At 46.3% G+C, this 20,246-nt stretch overlaps 1 protein-coding gene across 1 annotated transcript in view; it reads left to right on the top strand.

The window, feature by feature from the left end:
* The window catches only part of EDEM1 (ER degradation enhancing alpha-mannosidase like protein 1), a 29,561-nt gene extending 23,030 nt beyond the window's left edge, over positions 1 to 6,531 (top strand). Inside the window, exons 11-12 of the mRNA XM_040492104.1 lie at positions 351 to 554; positions 3,069 to 6,531. Of these exons, the coding sequence (XP_040348038.1) occupies positions 351 to 554; positions 3,069 to 3,158 (294 nt within the window). The 3' untranslated portion in view covers positions 3,159 to 6,531. The remainder of the gene's footprint in view (positions 1 to 350; positions 555 to 3,068) is intronic.
* Positions 6,532 to 20,246: the final 13,715 nt, after the last annotated feature.

Raw genomic sequence — 20,246 nt, 5'->3', positions numbered from 1 at the left:
TTCCAGTGTCAGAACTCTCAGGGGAGCCTTGGTGGGGAGATCATCCTGAGAGCTTTTACAGACTATTCAAGTTTGGGTCTCATCCCTCAGATTTCTCAGTCTTTAGGTCTGAGCACGGTGGGATGGGATGGGAGACATTCAGGCATTTGGGTTTAAACAAAACTGGTGATTCTGTTTGCAGCCAGAATTGGGAACCACCTTTTCACCCATTTGTTGCTGAAAAGCCTGAGGACCCAGCAAATTCTGCTCCCTGAGTAGTCTGGGACACTGTCTCTGGAGTTAGTTCCCAAAGTGCTACAGTTAACATTTCTTTTCTTTTCTTTTCTTTTCTTTTTTTCCTTTCCCACCAGCTATTTGATGAGGAGAATCCAGTCCACAAATCTGGAACCAAATACATGTTTACAACTGAGGGACACATTGTATCTGTGGACAAACATCTTCGGGAATCACCCTGGAAGGAATTCTTTTCTGAAGACGGAGGGCAGAACCAAGAGGGAAAGTCTGTGCACAGGCCTAAATCTCCTGAGTTAAAAGTCATCAATTCCAGCTCCAATGTAAGTGGCTTTCTCCAGTGGTGGTTTCTGTACGGAAGAGGAGAAAATAATACAAATTGGTCATTTAGAGTCCCTGACAGAAGATTGGTGGCACACTGAGACTGGGTCATCTGAGAAGAGTTTCACGAAAGACCCTTAAGGTAGATAGTGTAGATAGCATCAGGGCGCAGGGGACCATGGGAGCAGTGCCTCATTGTCCTAGCTGCAGGGGCTCGTGGCTCCAGGAACCGGGGTGGTGAGAGGCGTGCTGGAGGGGGCAGTCTCCTGGCAGAAGCCATATTCCGAGCTGGCCTCAGTGACCTTACAGGAAGGGAGCCAGCGGAGTAAACAGTGACCATTGTGCTTCCTTCTAATCTGCTGGAGCCCTTCCTTGGCTGTGCGCACCAGAAGGCAGAGGCCACTGCGACCTTTCGACCTCTGGGTATAATCTGCCAGCTTGGCCTCTGGCACCAGAGCAGGATGGGGAAGGAGAGTGATTTGGAAGGACAAAAGGAAGAGATCCAGCCAAATCACTGAGCAGCAGGGGAGGGAAAAAACGCAGTCATAAGTCATCCTGATTTTTAATGAAATGCTCTTTGAGGTGCAGAAGAACCCAGTTTCGTTTAAAGCAGGGTTTCACTAAGCATACCTCCCTCCATCATCCTGGTAAGTACTGGGAAAGATTTGGAAACGAGTCCTGGAGTTTCTGGTAGGAGTCCTAGGTTAGTTGTGTTGGTTTGAAGCATATAGGATGGTTTGTAAGCGAGGATGCGGAAAGAGGCATCAGTCGAAATACCAAACCACGTTACCCCACGGTGCAGTGGATGCCACGTGTCTTCCCAGAAAAAGCCTCTATTGTCAAGATTCCTACCACCCAGCCCCACACTGCTTTGGTGAGGGACACCCCTTCATCCCAGGCTCCTTAATGGTCCTGCTGAAGGTCTTTACCATCAGTCTGTGAACTGTGTGGACAGCCCAGCACAGAAGTGAGTCCCCCAAATCTCTGTAAGGCCGTGGAGTGTAGATTAGGTGAATACGGGCCTAATTGAGAAGGAAAGGGGAGCAGGAGAGTTAGGAGGACAGAGATATTAATAAGTCACCTTTTGCATGTAATGCTTACCGTTGCCCAGGCCCCTTTGCCAGGTGGTCGTGTGGGTGAATTTCTCACAGCAGCCTTGTGAGGTTAGGTGCTTGGTATCCCCACTCGACAAGTGGAGAAAGGGAGGCACAGAGAGATTCAGGTTGCGAGGTGGAGGCAGGAGATGGACTGGAAGGAGACTCATCTGTTGGCGCATCCCAGGGGCCCTAGTGGGCTCCCCGCCCCGGGTGTTTGTCACTAAGGCACCGCGTGCATGAAGTGCTGGTGGAACAGAGAGGAGCTAATCTCCCAGGGAAGATAAAAATAGGCTTCATCATGGAGGCTGCTTTTCAGAAGTTCCTAGAAGGGTGAGGAGAAGCTTCCCAGGAAGGGGTGTTCAGGCAGCAGGAATAGCACCTACAGATGCCTGGCTGGGGAGCTTTGGGACCCACTGAAGGGCCTGCTGGCCTTGATCTCACGAGGATGGGGAGTAGGGCATGGGGGAGTCAAGTTCAGAGCAGTGAGTGGGAGTGTGTGTCTTTGGGGACAAGTGTGTAATGAACGGATGTTTGCAGACAAATGTGTTTGGTTTACAGACTCGCACCTCATTTGAGGGGGTAAAAAGCTCTCTCAAGCATTTAGGTTTTAGCTGTGGATCCAAGAACCATAAACTCAGAAAAACCACCCACAGCTGACTTGAACAACGCAGGTCTGAACTGCATGCGGGTGTTTTTTGATAAATACGGTGCAGTCCTGCAAGTGTATTTTCTCTTCCTTATGGTTTTCCTAGTAACATTTTCTATCCTGTAGCTTATTTTAATGTAAGAATGGAGTATGTAATACACACACCATACAAAATTCGTGTTCATTGACTGTTGTTACCAGTAAGGCTTCCAGTCAACCGTGGGCTGTTGGTTGGTAGGGAAGCAGAAGTTACACGTGGGTTTTTGACCGCTCTGGGGGGCCGTGCCCCAAGCCCTGCAATGTTCAAGGGCCAGTTGTGTTTTCAAATAGCTGAGGTGTTTTCTGAAATTCTGGGTGGATTAAATGAAGGCCCCAAGGGGATGAACTTTTCGTCCCGGTCACTCTGCCCTTGGGCACATGTCCTTTAGCTGCCCTGAGTCTCCATTTCTTCACTTGGGAAGACATTAAATTATATCAGTGGTCCTCACCTGGTGTGGTTTTCTCCTCACAGAGGAGGTTTTCTCCTCTGTTCAATGGAACATAGTCTGGAGACAATCTTGGTTGTCACACTAGGGGAGCAGGGGCTTGGGGGCGTCTAGTGGGAGACAGCAGGGACGCTGCTAACCATCCCGCGGCGCACAAGATGGCCCCCATGACAACGGTGTGCAGATTGACAAACCCTGGTTTAGGTCATCCACCTGCGTTTCCTGGGCAATTAATACCTGGATTTTTAATTCCAAGTTGACAGTTTTCCTCTTCGGTTTTCTTCCTAGTGCAATCGTGTTCCTGACGAGAGGAGATACTCCCTGCCCTTAAAGAGCATCTACATGAGACAGATTGACCAGATGGTTGGCCTGATTTGAGGTGCTCTTCTCCGTGTGGCCGCATCGGAAACTGGACGTAAACAGCTGAACCCAGGCCATGCCGAGATACGTTCTGAAGTGGAAGTGGGTGGCAGTCTGGCCGTCCACGACGGTGTTGGCATTTCCGGCTGGCTCCGCACACACGTCTAGCAGAATCGTGCATACGCTATGTTTCTCTTCTGTTCAATAAAACGCCCTGTTTTTCTTAAGGATATAATTGGAAGTAAGAAGGTACACAGAAGTTGGCTTCCTATGACATGCTGATTTCCTAAGCACAGTGTGGATGGGGCATCTTTGGATGGATCTTCCTAGCCTCACCCTTTGGAATCCAACGAGTGTGTTCCCGTCTCCGGCACTTGTGACTGCAGTATTGCTACCTCTCTGTTAGAGGACTGTGAACGAAATTTCCGTGCAAAGGGCCTGAGGTTCATCCCTATTTATTGCATTTTGTTATCCTTTCTCTCTCTCACTAGATAATTGGGCTCTCCCTACACCTATGATTTGGGATCACATGGGGGAAAACCCCCGAGTTATTCATTTGCATCCCCAGTAATCTTCACAGTGTTACGAGTTAATTGCTTATGAATAACTTTGACCTGAATTTCAAAAGGCAGTCTCTTAAGTTGTCACAAGGCTAGATCTTTTGGACGGTATATTACATTTATTTTGAACTTACCTGAGGAGCTCCTGTAGTTCCGTAACCAGGTGCCTTTTAGGGGGAGAGAAATACCTAAGAATGTCTGAGCTTCCCTCTGTGTTGTATATACTAACCAAGGATTCTCAGTTCTGACCGTGTTTGGGTTAGAATTGTGTTTTGTTTTTGTTTTCTGTGTCTAGTGCCAATTAGCTAAGTCAGGGAGGAAGAAATGATCAGATGACTCTCTGGTCCCCTTGAGCCGTTTCTCTGTGTAACACAGGCGTTAGATTAGTGCCTTATTCGATTTTGGTGGGGGCTGCTGGTCGTCACAGCTGCTGGCACGCTTGTAACAGGCTTATTTTGTATTGCCACATGGTGGGACCACAGTGAAAGGGGGATGGGATGAGTATTACGAAGACTGGAAAATTCTTGGCCGGTCCTTGACTTTCAGCCTGATATTTTTAAGCAAACCTACATTAGGAGGAAGTTGTGCTCAAACGCCTTCTTTGTTGTTGTTTTCTTAGCCAGAACAGAAGTATCTGTCTTTGAACTTACACTGAATACTCATACGAAGCAGAGGTGGATTTGAGCCCTCAGCCTGGCTTCGTGTAACATCTGAGATTGAAATGAACCCCAGTAGAAAGGCTGGGAAGTCTCTTGAACACCTCCACCCTCACCTGTCATGTTGTGCACCTGTCCCTGCTTGCACACTTCCAACGATTTCCCGTTCATCTTTTTAAAACTAGAAGTGTGGTCTAAGCCATTGCATATCAATCAAAGGGAAAGATTTTATTCCTTCTTGAAAATTTAAGTGTTACTGTTTTGTTTTGTTTTTTTTTTAAGACAGAATTCAGTTCTTGGAGATTTTTAAAAAAAGGATTTTCAGTAATAAATGTGTCACCTCTACCTTTTAAATATTTACTATGCAAATTGTTTTAAAGTAAACACAATCAAATGCTTCTGTCTTAACTTTTTTCTTCTTTTCAGAGGCATTCTCTTTATCGACCTTGTCTTATCTACTGAATAGAAAATTTTCTTTGAGAATATATTTTAATTGTTTTCTTTGACTCAGTCAAATCAAAATGCCGCATTTACAGACACATGTGCACACAGGCCCGAGCGTCCCTGTAGCTCTTCTCCGGGCACATTGACATGGGACTATAAATGGCCCATTTGGGAGGATGGGGCACATCAGGGAGGAAAGTGGGTCCTCCATGCATCTGCCCTCTCTCGTGGCCTTGCTGGGTTCCCTCTCCAGCTTCTGTGACAACATTGATGTGTGGCATTCTGACATCACCCTCTCCTCCAGGCCCTTAACCTGTCACCTGCTCTGGTGTTGCAGCCCCCTCGTGCTCAGGAGTGGGGATGTGTGCCTGAGTGCTGCTGATGTACCCCAGGGGCTGGAGGCGGCCCGGGAGGTGTCTTGCACAGAGTCAAGACCCTCTTGCCTTTTGGGCACTGCCTTGTACCAGTTGGCGAGCCTGAGGGTGAGCGACATACTGTGTGGACTCATCCTGGTGGTTGAGCTCGCAGACTGCCCGGTCCAGAGTGATGCTGCCTAGTCCGTGCTCTGTGGGGCTACATGCAGATGAGCGCCTAGTGCCAGCCACGAAACGAAGGTTCTTTGAGCCAACTTCAAAACTTGCTCGTGTTCTGGTTGGAGATCAGAATGTCCATAGCTGTGTTACATCTTGCAGGGCTTTTGCTGTGTCTTTTATTCTGTGTCGCAGGATATGGCGTAGAGAAAGGCGGAGGGGGGAGTGCTTTGCCCCAGGACTGCCCTGATTCTGAATGGATGCCATCCTTTGGAACAGCTGTGGGCCTGCATCAACCTCAAGTTCCCCTGTGTAGCCAGGGTCTAGAGTCTGCTCTGGTCGACGTGAGGAAGATGGTCTTAACAGAACTGCTGTAGAAAGCTGCCTGGTAGTTAGGCTGGGTGGAGTCTGAATCGCCTCCCACAAAGTTCTAAATCGGTACAGGGCAGGCTCAGTGTGACAGGGAACTCTCATTTCCTGAGGAGTAGGTGACGAAGGAAGTCTGGCTTACAGTTGTGCTGGCTTTTGTGAAGAACCAGCTTCCCTTTGCACATCCGTCCTGCCGTTAGTTCCACCGGAACTTGGTCTGTGCGATTGAATCCCAGGTTCTCAGGCCGTCCCCGTTCGGGGCGGGGGCACACACACGTCACTGAAGTCGTTGTTGTTCATGCACGAAGTGGTGTCTGTGCAGGTGAATTTTAGAGGAGGGTCTGTATACAATCTGAGGGCCTGAACCTGTTTCCCTCACCTTCTGTCCCCTCCCCGACCAAAGAAAGCCTCTTAGCTATTTTCTTAGCTCAGTTTACTGAATGATTGCAGACAGTCATCCTTTGCTTTGGATCTTGTGGAATTAGCATCAGACATCCTTTTCTTCTTTCTGGAGGGCTCCGGGGGTCTTTCTCTTTTGGCACTTTCAAACTGAATGGTGAAAAGGTAGGGTGCATGATTGCTCTAACCAGAGTGCCTGAGCAGGGACTTCTGAAGAAAATCTTGGTCTTTCCTTTTCCGTTCCCAGACATCCAGCTCCTTCTCTAGTGCCTGTTCCCTGCAGGGCAGGGACCCTTGTGAAAGAGAGAGGGTGGGCTGGCTGGGTTGTGTGTCCCCAGGCTTTGCAGGGCTCAGGGTTCTGTTCCTGCTTGAGTTTGGACGTGACTCCGGGAAAATGTACCTGTGGAGCTTCCTGATTCCTCCCCCCCTTTCCTTCTTTCTGAGAGGCAGAGAAATACTATTTTTTAAAAGGTATTTTGTTTTAGTTTTAAATAGCAAAACACAAGCTGCATTTTTATTTATTATGCACAAGAAAGGTAAATCTGTTTTTACAAAAAAATCTGGAGTTGGAAACTCTGGGAAAACCAATTAAAACATACACATGCTTCTCTCTCTGTAATGTGCAATATGCTTTGCAACTATAGATGATATTTTATGTTTAATCTGTAAATAAGAAATGTATTTAAATTAAGAGGGAGCTTTTTGTAAAAGGACCAAATGTTCTTTTATAAATGTACTAAGAAATATCTTGTTCTTAGAAATTTATTAGGATTTTTATGAATAATTTTTATTAAAAGATTCTTTTTTTTTTTTTGAATTGTCTTTTTGTTTCTCCTTTATAAACTCACACATATACATTACATGCAGGACAAACCAGGGGGGACACCCTTTAAAAGGAAACCATAAAGCCAGATGATAACTTTAGTTTGCGTGTTTTTTGTTTCTCACAGCTGAGCCCTGACTAATACCACTCTGTTTTTGTCTGTCACACGTTCCATTTACCTGTCCTTCCCATGTGAGCGAGAGCCACACGTAATGATTTTTGTCCTGTCTCTGCCCTCCTCCCTGCATTAGCCTCCTTTGTCCCAGCCACTGACCTGTTCTCAGTTCTCATTGCCATGTATCTGAGTCTTTCTACGTTCTGGATCCAAGTCTCTGTTATCTTAAGGCAATTCATTCCTGCTGGCCTCCTACAGGTTGAGGTGGGGTAATGGCACATGCGGTCAATGTGGGGGCAGCGGTCTGCGGGAGGCATGAGCCAGGAGGGTTTCAGCAGGACGGCCCCCATCCCTGCAGCTACCTGAGTCGCGATGGGGTCTGGAAGGAGATCGCTGGTTCTGCCCTGTGCTACCTTGGTGTCCCGCCTTTGTGGCTGGGCAATTCTGACGGTGCTTTTAAAAACCTCTGCGTTGTAACAAGGAGAGGAAGCACCTTGCTGATATTAAAGCACACCGCCTTCGTACGCGTTGGTGGTGGTTGTGTCTTTGAAGTCTCTTGGGTTTGTCACCCTCTTGACAAGGCCAGGTGGGGCCCCTATGCCAAAGGTGCAGCTGAATGGCCTTGATGGTGGAAGCACCCGTGTCCTTGGTCAGCGGTGGCACGTGGGAGCATCCTGTCTAGACACTGCCGGGGAGCATCAGGGCCGAGAGTGGACTCTGGACCCACGCTGCGGGAGGTGTGGACCTGACTCCGCCGATGAGCCTTGTGCCCGGTTGTACAAGGTCCACAATCTTGCTGGGCCTCAGTGTGCCCATCCGTTATATGGAATGACAACAACAGTCCATATGTACAGGGTGGATTGAGTGGATTCATATGTGTAGCATGCTTAAGATGGCACCTGGCACCCAGGACGCCCTCCCTGTGCACTTCCTAAGGTTACGGTCGGGTTGGATTTGATACCCAGGAGAAGTTGTAGGATTTTTACCCCAACCCTAAGGAGGGATAAGGACTTGGACTGGCATGAAGAGGCCTGGGCCGGAGCCTTGGCCTGTCCTTCTGGATTAGCAGCTTGAGTCAGGGTCTCACACTGTTTACTCGTTTGTAAAACCAGGGGCGCCTGGGTGGCTCAGTCGGTTGAGTGTCCAACTTCGGCTCAGGTCGTGATCTCAAGGTTCATGAGTTGGAGTCCTGCGTGGGGCTCTGTGCTCACAGCTTGAAGCCTGGAGCCTGCTTTGGATTCTGTCGCTCTCTGCCCCTCCCCCACTCATGCTCTGTCACTCTCTGTCTCTCCCTCTCTCTGTCTCTCTCTCAAATACAAATAAACATTTTTAAAAAAACAACAAAAAAACCCCCAGATTCTAGCACCTTAACTCCTGGTGTTCTTGTGAGAGCAGAATGAGCTACGTTTTAGCAAAGCCTGTTAGGTGCCAGCTGCTAACATACTTATTATATATGTGACTTCTCTCCAAGTTAAAATTTTTTTTTTTTAATTTCATTTTAGAGAGTGTGAGCAGGAGAGAGAGACAGAGGGAGAGAGAGAATCTTAAGCAGATTCCACACTCAGCGCAGAGGCCGATGTGGGGCTGGATCCCACGACCCTGGGATAGTGACCTGAGCCAAAATCAACAATCAGATGCTCAACCAACTGAGCCACCCAGGGACCCCAACTTCTCTCAAAGTGTAATCAGGGAAATGTGCTGCTGTTCTGTCCATCGTAGGACCCCAGAATGCGAGGTGCAGGGTGGTTAAGAGAGATGCCTGTGCCCCACACTCCTTGGGGCATTGTGGGCAAGTACCTGGCACATTCTGGCACATCATATAGTCCTTCACGTGTGTGTTTGTGCATGTGTGTCTGTGCACATGAGGCTTAAAACCTACCATATTCAAGCATCACCCGAATCCTGGGAGAGAAGTTCTATTATTCTATTTCTACAGTTGAGGACACTAGGCGGTAAGAACCCTACCCTAGGTCACAGTTGAAACACTCTGAACCCGTGACTTCAAGCTCTCTTAAGTAGCAGAATGAATAGCTTGGCTGTAGCCCAGGATGGAGAGAGGGGGGTCTTTGCTGCAGGGAATAGCCTGGGCCATTTCCAGAGGGATGTTGTTCAATCCTTGGTCTGAGAACCCAGTGGCCCCTTCCACAGGGTGGGAGGGAGGAGGTTGGGACAGGGCAGTAAACCTGCTTCTGGATTCCGAGGACCCCAGGCTGAGGCACCCAGGCCCTCCCAGCTTCTGGTAATCAAGACCTCTGAGGCTGCTCTGCATTGCACAGATCAGAATGTTCTCTGTACTGGTGGGCATGTGTGAAGGAGGCAATGAGCCTGCCTGCCCTCCAACCAATAGAAAGCCCCCCTGCAAAAAAGATTTGTTACTCAGTAATTACTGTCATTCTCTTAGATAAAATATACCCCATAAAATCCTTCCACGATTTATCAAATTCACTGTACCTGTTTAAAAAAAAAATTTTTTTTAACTTTATTTATTTTGAGAGATAGAGTGGAGGAGGGGCAGAGAGAGAGGGAGAGAGAGAATCTCAGGTAGGCTCTGTGCTGTCAATGCAGAGCCTGATGTGGGGCTTGAACTCATGAATGGTGAGATCATGAAGCCAAGAGTTCTGAGGTCCTGAAGCCAAGAGTTTGACACTTAGCCAAATGAGCCACCCAGGTGTCCCTCATTGTACCTGTTATTTTTAAATTTAGAGGCACCTTACAGAACTGAAATACTCACAAAGTGCAAGGAAATGAAAAAACATTAACTTCAACACATCTCTGATCATACATTAAAAGAAAGTGTCTTTGTCTTGTTGCCTCCTTTAAATATATTTACGTCAAAACTCCAGAGCTGTAGACTCACCCCCTCATTTGGAGGAAATATCCACTCTGTAACTTAATTGGCTAAGCAGGTCCTGGTTTTCACACTCTTCTGCCCTAACAGGCTTATTTGCTGATGGGAAAAGTCTAACTTTATTTTTCTGTCCTAATGAACATGTTAATTAACACGAGACCCCTCTCGTGTCTGCATTCTAGCACAGAGCAAGGTGGCCTGAAGTTTTGCTGTGTTTGCTGCAGGAACAGAACGAGGCACTTGGGGCTCTGAGCAAGGTATTCCTGCCAACAAGCCAGGAAGGGAAGAGGCAGAGTGTTTCCTGACAGATATTTCCCATGGTTCCTTTGGTGCTCCAGAGATTTCTACACGCCAGGGCTGTGCACGCAGAGCAGTGAGATTCCAGGTCTTTGAGAGGTGTGCCCTCCCATCAAGTCCGACAGGGATTGTGGGGACTGAGAACTGGTAGGTCACAGGTCAAGCCGTAGCCGAGCCATTTTCCGGTGCAACTACAAATGTGTACTTTGATGTTGTGTATGGTAAGGATTTGGAAATGTCCCTTAAAGGCGGTGGTTGTTAGACATTAGAGTTCCTTGGAGTGTTTATAGAAACACAGATTGCTGGGCTACCCCCCAGAGTTTCTGACTCAGTAGGTGTGGGGCGGGCTGAGAATTTGCATGTGCCAACCAGTTCCTGGGTGAGCCTGATCGCTGCCAGTGTGGGGACCACAGTTTGAGAATCTCGCTTACCGTTTTTCCTGAAGACACCTGTACCCCTTGGAGAGTCTTCTAGTGCAAAAGACACTCTTAACTTTCCCATGTTTTGTAGGGGGCGATCCAGGTTTTGGAGGGATGTCTTTGAGAAAAATAAGATAAAATTACGAACGCAAAACTAGACATGCCGAAGTAAATATGTATGCGGGATAAAAAAAAAATCACAACAAATTTTGAAAAGCTGACAAATACCATAATAGCACACATTTCATAAAAATGACAATGGTTTCATTAAAATGACCTGATTTACTTCTTTTCCTAATGTTTTTGGGTTATGTACTCTTTGATTATTCTCTATACTTATACTAATCTGTATAGATTTTGTGCCTCACATTTGTATGCCCTTTCCCCAACATATACCCTCAACCGTCTGGTTCTAGAACCTCAGCTTCCTTCCATTCCTTCCAGCAAAGAAGGAATGTAATTGGGTTGTTGGCCTTTCATCGTCTAGCCATGCCAAACCTACGTCTTCAGTAGAAGACAAGTGGTTCTGAGCCAGAAGAGTTTATGTAGAGTTGTAGAAGGGCCATTCCACTATTTTCCTGATTATGTTCTTAAAAAACTAAGATGGCAACAGCTAGCATTCATGTCTTTGTGACATTTTTTTTTAACACTTATTTAATTTTGAGAGACAGAGACAGAGCACGAGTGGAAGAGGGGCAGAAAGTGAGGGAGACACACAATCCAAAGCAGCCTCCACGCGGTCAGCCCAGAGCCTGATGCGGGGCTCGAACCCACCCACCGCGAGATCATGACCTGGGCTGAAGTCGGACATTTAACTAACCGAGTCACCCTGATGCCCCACTAGCATTCATTTCTTAAATTTCATGTTTGTAACATGGCAAGCTTTTCCCATGTATTATCTCATTTAACACTTGACTAAGTCAATGAGGGAGCTTCAGTCAAACATTCCGAGAAGTGTAGCATCAGCCCAAGGTCTCTCAGCCAGTGAGTGATAGGGTCAGAATCTGAGCCCAGGATTTGAACATCTGACTGTAACACCTACATCTTAACCACTAGCAGCATTATATATGCTCCACCTGGGGTAGTTTGTGTCGGGTCTCTGTAAGGTGATTAACATTGAGCAGTGGTTTAAGTCTTTTTAAAGAGCTTATAAAAGTCTTCAAATAAAATATGTAGTGACTGAACTTATAAAACAGATGAAAACAACACCACCACCGCAAACTTGTAGCTTTTGTTAAGTATGGGTGGGAATGGGGACCCTGAACCTCCCATCTCCTCCAACCAGGTCTGTTTTACAAGAACTAGGGTTTCTGTACAAACAGAAACACAGAGACAGCCATTCACACTGCTTTCTTCACTAGTAGGGTTTTTGTTTTTCACGTTTTAATATTGTCTGTGGTCTTTCACCCATTTGCGGGTTCGAGTCCTGAATCAGCCTCGACCACCAGTCTTGGTTGACTGTCTTTTATTAGTAGGAGGATCTTTCTAAGTTTAAGGGTATGATTTGAATTACCCAACAGTCCCCTCAGCAGTATAGAAGTATGGATTTGTGGGAAGGGGCAAGAGCGAGTTGAAAAACACGGGCTTCGTGCCATTTAAGTGCCCAAGGAGAAATGCATGACCTTCACTTTACAGGAAAGTAGTATTTTCTTTCTTTTTTTTTCAATATATGAAATTTATTGTCAAATTGGTTTCCATACAACACCCAGTGCTCATCCCAAAAGGTGCCCTCCTCAATACCCATCACCCACCCTCTCATCCCTCCCACCCCCCATCAACCCTCAGTTTGTTCTCAGTTTTTAACAGTCTCTTATGCTTTGGCTGTCTCCCACTCTAACCTCTTTTTTTTTTTCCCCCCTTCCCCTCCCCCATGGGTTTCTGTTAAGTTTCTCAGGATCCACATAAGAGTGAAAACATATGGTATCTGTCTTTCTCTGTATGGCTCATTTCACTCAGCATCACACTCTCCAGTTCCATCTACGTTGCTACAAAGGGCCATATTTCATTCTTTCTCATTGCCACGTAGTATTCCATTGTGTATATAAACCACAATTTCTTTTTTTTTTTTTAATTTTTTTTTTAAAGTTTTTATTTATTTTTGGGACAGAGAGAGACAGAGCATGAACGGGGGAGGGGCAGAGAGAGAGGGAGACACAGAATCGGAAACAGGCTCCAGGCTCTGAGCCATCAGCCCAGAGCCTGACGCGGGGCTCGAACTCACAGACCGCGAGATCATGACCTGGCTGAAGTCGGACGCTTAACCGACTGCGCCACCCAGGCGCCCCCACAATTTCTTTATCCATTCATCAGTTGATGGACATTTAGGCTCTTTCCATAATTTGGGTAGGGAAAGTAGTATTTTCATCAGAAATACATGAACTCAAGACTGGTCTACTCTTCAGCGAATTGCATAGCAAAACTATTGCATACCCATGCATTTGGCAAAATTAATGAGACCAGCCCCTGGTAAGGATGTGAGAGATGGGGACATTTCCACACTGCTGGTGGGAATGCAAACTCATGCCTCCACTCGGGGGGGAAGAGCTTGGTATTTCCCAGCACCAGTGAATGGGAACATGCCCTGTATGGCCAGGCTGTGCACTGCACCAACTGGGGCTGCCATGGAGTCACGCTATGGGCTGGCCCCGGCAATGTCACTCCTAAGAGTCATCTTTAGCAGGAGTCAGCAGACTATCGGACCATGGTCCAAATCCGAGCTGCCTCCTGTTTTTGTTTGGTTTTGTATTTTTGAATAAAGTTTTATTGGAACACATTCATGCTCATTTGTTTACATAGGGTCAGCATTTGCTTTTCCTATACAACGGCAGGGTTGAATAGTTGCTAGAGGCCATATTGTTCACAAAAACCCCCGAATTCACTGTCTGGCCATTTGCAGAAAACGTTTGCTGGTATCTAGTCTAGATGATCTCTTGTATGTGAGAAACTGGTGACACTTGTGAGACCATTCATAGCAGCATGGTTTGTCAAAGGCAAAAATGGGAGACACTATCCAAATGTTCATCAAAAGTAGTGACTTGTTCAATGGAAATATTATAGAGCAGAGACACACTTCACAATGGTCCATTTATACACACTTGAAAAGCAACCCAAACTGAATTTATTGCTTAGATGTGTAAACACATGTGGAAAATTATAAAGAAAAAAAACAAGGAATTGATTATCATAGAAGTTAGCCTAGGGGTCATCCTGGTGTGGATGTGATAGTGGAGAGGCACAGAGAGGGGTACTGGCAATGCTCATTCTCATCCTGAGTCCATTTTTAGTGGTATGACTGCTTACTTTATTTTTCTTTTTTTATAATTAATTTTATTATTTTGTTATTAAAAAAATTTTTTTAATTTATTTTTGAGACAGAGAGAGAGAGAGATAGATTGTGAGTGGGCGAGGGACAGAAAGAGAGGGAGACACAGAATCTGAGGCCAGCACAGAGCCTGTTTCAGGGCTCCAACTCACAAACCGTGAGATTATGACCTAAGCTGAAGTTGGGCACTCAACCAACTGAGCCACCCAGGCGCCCCCAATTTTCTTCTTTATATGGTTCACATGTTTTAGATGCTCTTCGGTGTGCATGTCAAATTTCATGATAAATGAATTTTAACATTGTATATGAAACTGGTTTTTCAAATTGTGAAAAAGAAGTCATAATTCAGTTTGTTCTGATATAGTGTGAAAAATGGCAAAATGTTCTTCAAAATAGGAAAAAATAAAATCATGTGCTTCATCCAGTGGAGAAATCTACCAAGGATTTTGTGCCCCCTCAGACCTTTTAGGTACACCTATCCTAGCCTTAGTCTTTTTTTTTACCTTTCATGGACACAAATGTAGACCAGGGCTTGTCAGTGAGTTAGCAGCTGAGTTTTGAACAGCAGTCCAGGGGGGAAGGTCTTTCTTCAGAAGTGGTATTTGGGGGTGCCTCGGTGGCTTGGTTGGTTGGGCGTCCGACTCTTGGTTTTGGCTCAGGTCATGATTATCACGGTTTGTGAGTTCAAGCCCCGCTTTGGGCTCTGTGCTGACTGTATGGAGCCTGTTTGGGATTGTCTCCCTGTTTCTTTGTCTTTCTGCCTCTCCCTGCCTCTCTCTCTCGCTCTCTCTTTCCCTCTCTCTCTCTGAAAATAAACTTAAAAAAAAAAAATAAAACACTATTTGAAGAAAACACAGTAGTATACACCACACGTGTTCAGTAAGACTACCAGAACGTCCAATTTCAGAGAGTATTTCTAGAATACCTGCTGTTGACCCACCTGGGTGATTGAGGAGCACAGACTAGGAAGGCTGGCAGTGGACGGAAGAGACACAAGTATTCATGGCCTTGAGGAAAGGCTGGCAAGCATGGCCTCGGGTTTTAGGCATGCAGTTTCAAAACCCATCCACACTGAAAACAGGCCAAGTCCCTCCGGTGGGCTTCCAAAGATCCTGTGTCATTCAAGCTCTATTAACTGTTGTAGACACCATGACTTCCACAAGAGGCCACTCTTGTTTCACTTTTTCAAAGGGGGCCTTTGAGAAATAGTTTTAGCAACCAGTGGTACAGGAAAAAAACACCATTGGCATGTTTTAAACTCAGCGTGCAAAAATGTAATTTCATGGTCTTTTGGAATCTTGCATCGAACTCTTGGTGTGTGCTTGCTAATTGAAACACGAGTAATAGTGACGATGGCAGTGATGGCATCAGATGTCTCTATGGGGTCTTCCTCCAGAGAACAAACTCTTTTGTATGTATTATTCAGGGAAGACTCACAATGCCATATGTCTTGGGGTTCTCGTTTTCTGAGAGCGAGACCAGGTAAATACCACAAGCTGCTTAGTTAGATGGTGATATTTCAGAACCAGGGGTAGGTAAGTAAGAAAAAGGGGAAATGTAGAGTTTTTCTTTGGGATGTGCCCCAGGTCTGCCTCGGCAGCCAGGTGGATGGTTTAATTTTCATCTTGTGAGGTTGTTTTTGGCTTGCTGTGAATTTGGGTAGATACAGTTTCTAGAAAAAACTTGGGAGGTTGTGTCTTGGCACCCACAACTGGGAGATTCCCAGATGACAGCTTCCGTAGGCTGTCCTTCATGGTTTTTCACCTTGAGCTTGTACTCTGGATGTGAGGCACTTCTGGGTCCTGTTGAACCTTCCCTTCTATTAGTTACTGTCCTGCCTTAGGTTTTGGTTGTCCAATCTGGCAGACAGAAAGTGGCAAAGAAAGTCAGCTTTGTAGGTTTGAATCTGGACTCTGCTCCTTATTAGCTGGGTGAGTTATTAAGCCTCCCTGAATTTCAGTTTACTCATCTGTAAAATGGAGCAAATTATACCCATCTCACAGGGTTTCATGGGGATATCCTTCCCTTTCTTCCTCCCGCTGCCCTCAGATCAGCTGCCTCTGTGGTTGTGAGCCCTGGTTCAGAGAAGATTCACAGAATGTTCGCTACTAACCTAACTATGTTCTGTAGTCCTTGAAGGCAGTGGTTCTAACGTTTAAATGAGAATCTCCTGTTCAATTCTAATACGGCTGGCCAGGCTGGGTCTCTATGGTGATCTCCCTCCTGGAAACGTGGCCAGGCCTGGGCTCTCTGCCACCTCCACCTGTGGTGAGTGGCTGAGCAAACAAGATCATCCTACCCATGCCGGCAGGCATCCAATCTGTTGAAGGCCTGGATGGAACAAAAAGGCAGAGAGAGGGCAAATTTGCTGTCTGCTGAGCTGGGACGTCCATGCCCTCCTGCCATCAGACTTTAGGACTCTTGGCTCTCAGGCATCTGCCTGGGAGCTCCCTCCATGGTTCCGCTAGTTCTCAGGCTTTGGGGAGGGGACTGAAACTGTACCATCAGCTTTCCCTGGCCTCTAGCTTGCAGCCAGCTGATGGGGGGGGGGGGGGAAGTTAGCCTCCATACTCAGGTGAGGCCAATCCTTCATAATAAATCTTTCTACAGATCTAAAAAAAAAAACATCCCCAGTGTAATGGCTCAACAATTCCTGATGGCCCTGAGCCAGAGGCTGCCTTGTAACAGACTCTCCAGAGGAGTCTGAGGCTTGTGGTCAGAGGATCACAGTTTGAAAACTGCCTTGGGAGTTTGCTGGGGGGAACCTGCACCACATCCTGCATTTCCAGGCTTACCTTTGGGACTGATTTCATGAAATTTGCAAATGCAGCTCATTTAGGCCGCTTCCTGTCCTACCCTTCTATGGCCTCCTGCCATCCATTAGCTGCCCGCCAACCCTGGAATACAGTTAGAAAATGCAGTCTTTGTGGGAAAGCTCCTTCTCAAAATGTGGTTCCTAAAGCAGCAGCGGCAGCACCTGGGAGCTTGTTTGAAATGCAAATTCCTGGGTCCTATCCAAGATGTACAGAACGGGAAAGTCTGGGGGTGGGAATTTGGCAATTTGCTTCAAACAAGGATTCTGCACTTAAAAAAATTTTTTTTTTTAAGTTTATTTATTTATTTAGAGAGAGACAGAGACAGCATAAGCCGGGAAGGTATGGTGATAGGATTGTGCCAGCACAGAAATAAATCAATTTAAGCTATAATGTCAGAGCACGGCAACAGCTTGAAGGCAAAGCAGGGTGAAGGGCTGGCATGCTGGGTGGAGGAGGGGACATGGGGCTCTTCTGTTTCTCTGGGATGATACGGAGGCCTGTATTTTGCCCTTTAATCCTTGCTCTGGGGAGACCGTCTCCATCTTCACTCCACCCCCCTCAGTCCAAAAGGTTTCAAGAACTTAACTTACCCTTTTGGTGGAGTCACGTGATGCAGGCCCAGCCAATCAGCATTCATCTCCCTGCCTCCAAAACAGAGAGGATATCTGAGGTAGAACTGAGGGCAGGAGAGAGAGCTGATCACCCCGTTTGAACCACTAAATCCAGCCATGCCTAAAGCCTTTACTCCTGGACTTTTTAGCGTGGTGAACCAATCCTTGAGTTTTTCATGTGGAACCTTCTTCAGTCTTTTTTTATTTTATTTTTTTTTTAAGTTTATCTATTGAGAGAGAGAGGGAGACACAGAATCCAAAGCAGGCTCCAGGCTCTGAGCTGTCAGCACAGAGCCCAGCTTGGGGCTCAAACTCATGAACCATGAGATCATGACCTGAGCAGAAATCAAGAGTCAGCTGACCAAACCGACTGAACCACCCAGGTGCCTCACCTCCTTCAGTCTGTTGAAACGCAAAGGGTTATAATAAGAAACTCAGGGAAGGTGGCTTCAACTCCAGACTCTGCCACTTTCAGGCTGGGAGGTGTTCAGTAAGGGGTGGCTGGACTGTAGAGAAAAACCAGCCTCAGGCCAATTTCTTTTTACCTTAGCTTAGTGGCATTCACATTTTGTGTTTCAGAGACATGTGACTGAATTCCCAATGACGGGGTGACTGGCTGTTCTATTTTTCATCTTATTCCGACAGCCCAGATGGTAAGGGCTCTTGCTCCTTGTCTTTCCCTTTCTCCCCACTCAAAGACACACGTGTGCCAGTAGAGACACTTTTTTTCTTTTCTCAATGAAATGCAATTACATTGAATTCATAGCATTGATGATATTCATTGTTTCAGATTACACTGTTTCCTGGTGCTGGGCTGAGAGCTGTATAATAAGGTACCGATAAGGATTTTCTCTTTCTAACCCAAATTGTATGCAGATAGATGACACCCCCTTAGGACACTTTCTTGTGTGTGTGTGTTTTCAAAATTACTGAAAAATCAGTCATTCTGAAGCTCATTTACATTGCATGTGTTTTTCACACATCCATCAATTTCAAAATAGACTTCAAAGAGGAAAAAAGTAAAGTTCTCTCAGCTCAGATTTCCGAATGACTTGGTTTTAATAATATGCAAAACAGGGATGGGGGTGAGGGAGGGCTGGCCAGGCTTAAGCGCACTGGCAGCTGAAGGAGGCCAGAAGCGTTTCCACGGTTCCATGGCTGAGAATAGCTCTCACAAGATCCCAGTACTGACAGCCTGGGAAGGGGGTGGAGGTTCTGGAAAAACCATCTGGACTGACCAGTCCCTAGACTGGGAAACTACCCAAGTCACAGAAAGAACCCGTTTCTGTGTTTGAGCCATTTGGAATGCTGGGGCTCGGTCACCACCATCACTGCAGGTGGTATCCATCTAGGGCAGTGTTCCTCAGCTTTTTATTTATTTATTTTTTGCATTGTTGCCCCCTCCTAAGGAGACATGTAGAGTTTTCCTAATCCTTCTCAACCCCTCTTCCCATTATGAAATTCTAATACCAAAGATACACTATTTACCTGTTTATGCACTGGATATAAATCTATGCTTATACATAAAAATAGTAAGTCTGTATTTTTTTTTTCTTGCTTCTAAGAACCGTTTTTGCCCTCTTGGTGATATTGTCCCCATTAAGGACACATGACCCAGTGTTTGTATGCATCAGGCTCTCTTCTGAGTGCTTACTTACATCAACTAATTCAGTCCTCACAGTGACCCTAGCAGGTATCGCCATTTTGAAGTTGGGGCGCTGAGGCACAGAGAAACGCCTAAAGTCACAGAACTAATAGGTGTTTGTTTTGCATTAAGCAAACTACAAAGGTTAAGGGAACAGTTTCCACACAAGGTTTCCCTCACCTCTGATACCAAAGGGAAGGAATTCTGGGCCCCTACGAAGTTAAAGGGAGCAATGCCCTTCCCAAACCATCCTTGGGTTTGCTAATTTGCTTGAAGTGCTCACAGACCTCACAGCTAGTATACCTACTCCTGGTTAGAATTTATTACAGTAAATGGATACAGGTGAATCAGCCAAAGGAAGAAAGGCATAAGGCACAGTCTAGAAGGGCTTCAGATGGGAAGTATCTATTGTCCTCAGGATGTGTTACCCTCTCGGCATCAACATGTGACACTATTCATGGAGTATTGCCAACCAGGAAATGCTTACCCAGGCTTTGGTGTTGTTTTTATTGGGCCTTCGTTACACAGGCATGATTGATTGACTGATCGATTGCTTCTGTGGTTCAGCTCAGTCTCCAGGTCAATTGATAGAGCTAGACCAAAGCCCTCAGTCTAAATCAGGGTTGGTCTCTCTGGGCATGGCCATCCCTCACCCCATGACTATCAAGAATGGACAGCCCCACTCCAAGATCCAATATGGCCAGTCTCTGCCCTAAACAAAGACACTCCTACGACATGGATTATCTCTCAGAAGCTGAGGATGAAGTCCAGAGCTGTCTCAGGGGAAGGCCAAATTCTTCATTGCACAGGGCTGGGGCTGGGATTTAAAGACAATTTGGATCCTTGTGGAAGAGAAACGGGCCTTATATTTGAGTTTTATAATCACTGGAACAATACCGTGAGGAGACAGGCGTATTCGCACTGCACAGGAACTGAGTAAACTGAGTATGGTAGGCTGAATAATGGCTCCTCCAAATCTCGGTCCTAATATCTGGAACCTGTGAATGTTACCTTACATGGCAAAGTGGACTTTGCAGATGTGATTAACTTAGACCCTTGAAGGGGGAGAATATCCTGGATTGACCAGGTCATTCCTGAATGTAATCACAAGTGTCTGTATAAGAGGGAGGCAGGGGGTGAGTTGGCTCAGAAGAGGAGAAGGTGATGTGAGCAGAGGTAAGAGTGATAAGCTTTGAAGATGAAGGAAGGGGCCAGGGGGTTCCTCCAGAGGAACCAGTCCTGCCTACAACTT

The sequence above is a fragment of the Herpailurus yagouaroundi genome, unplaced genomic scaffold (assembly GCF_014898765.1).
Source record: "Herpailurus yagouaroundi ecotype Mexico unplaced genomic scaffold, PumYag 183, whole genome shotgun sequence".
NCBI classification, from domain to species: Eukaryota; Metazoa; Chordata; class Mammalia; order Carnivora; family Felidae; genus Herpailurus; species Herpailurus yagouaroundi.
Note: the sequence above shows the minus strand (reverse complement) of the source record. Positions and strands in the feature narration are given on the sequence as shown.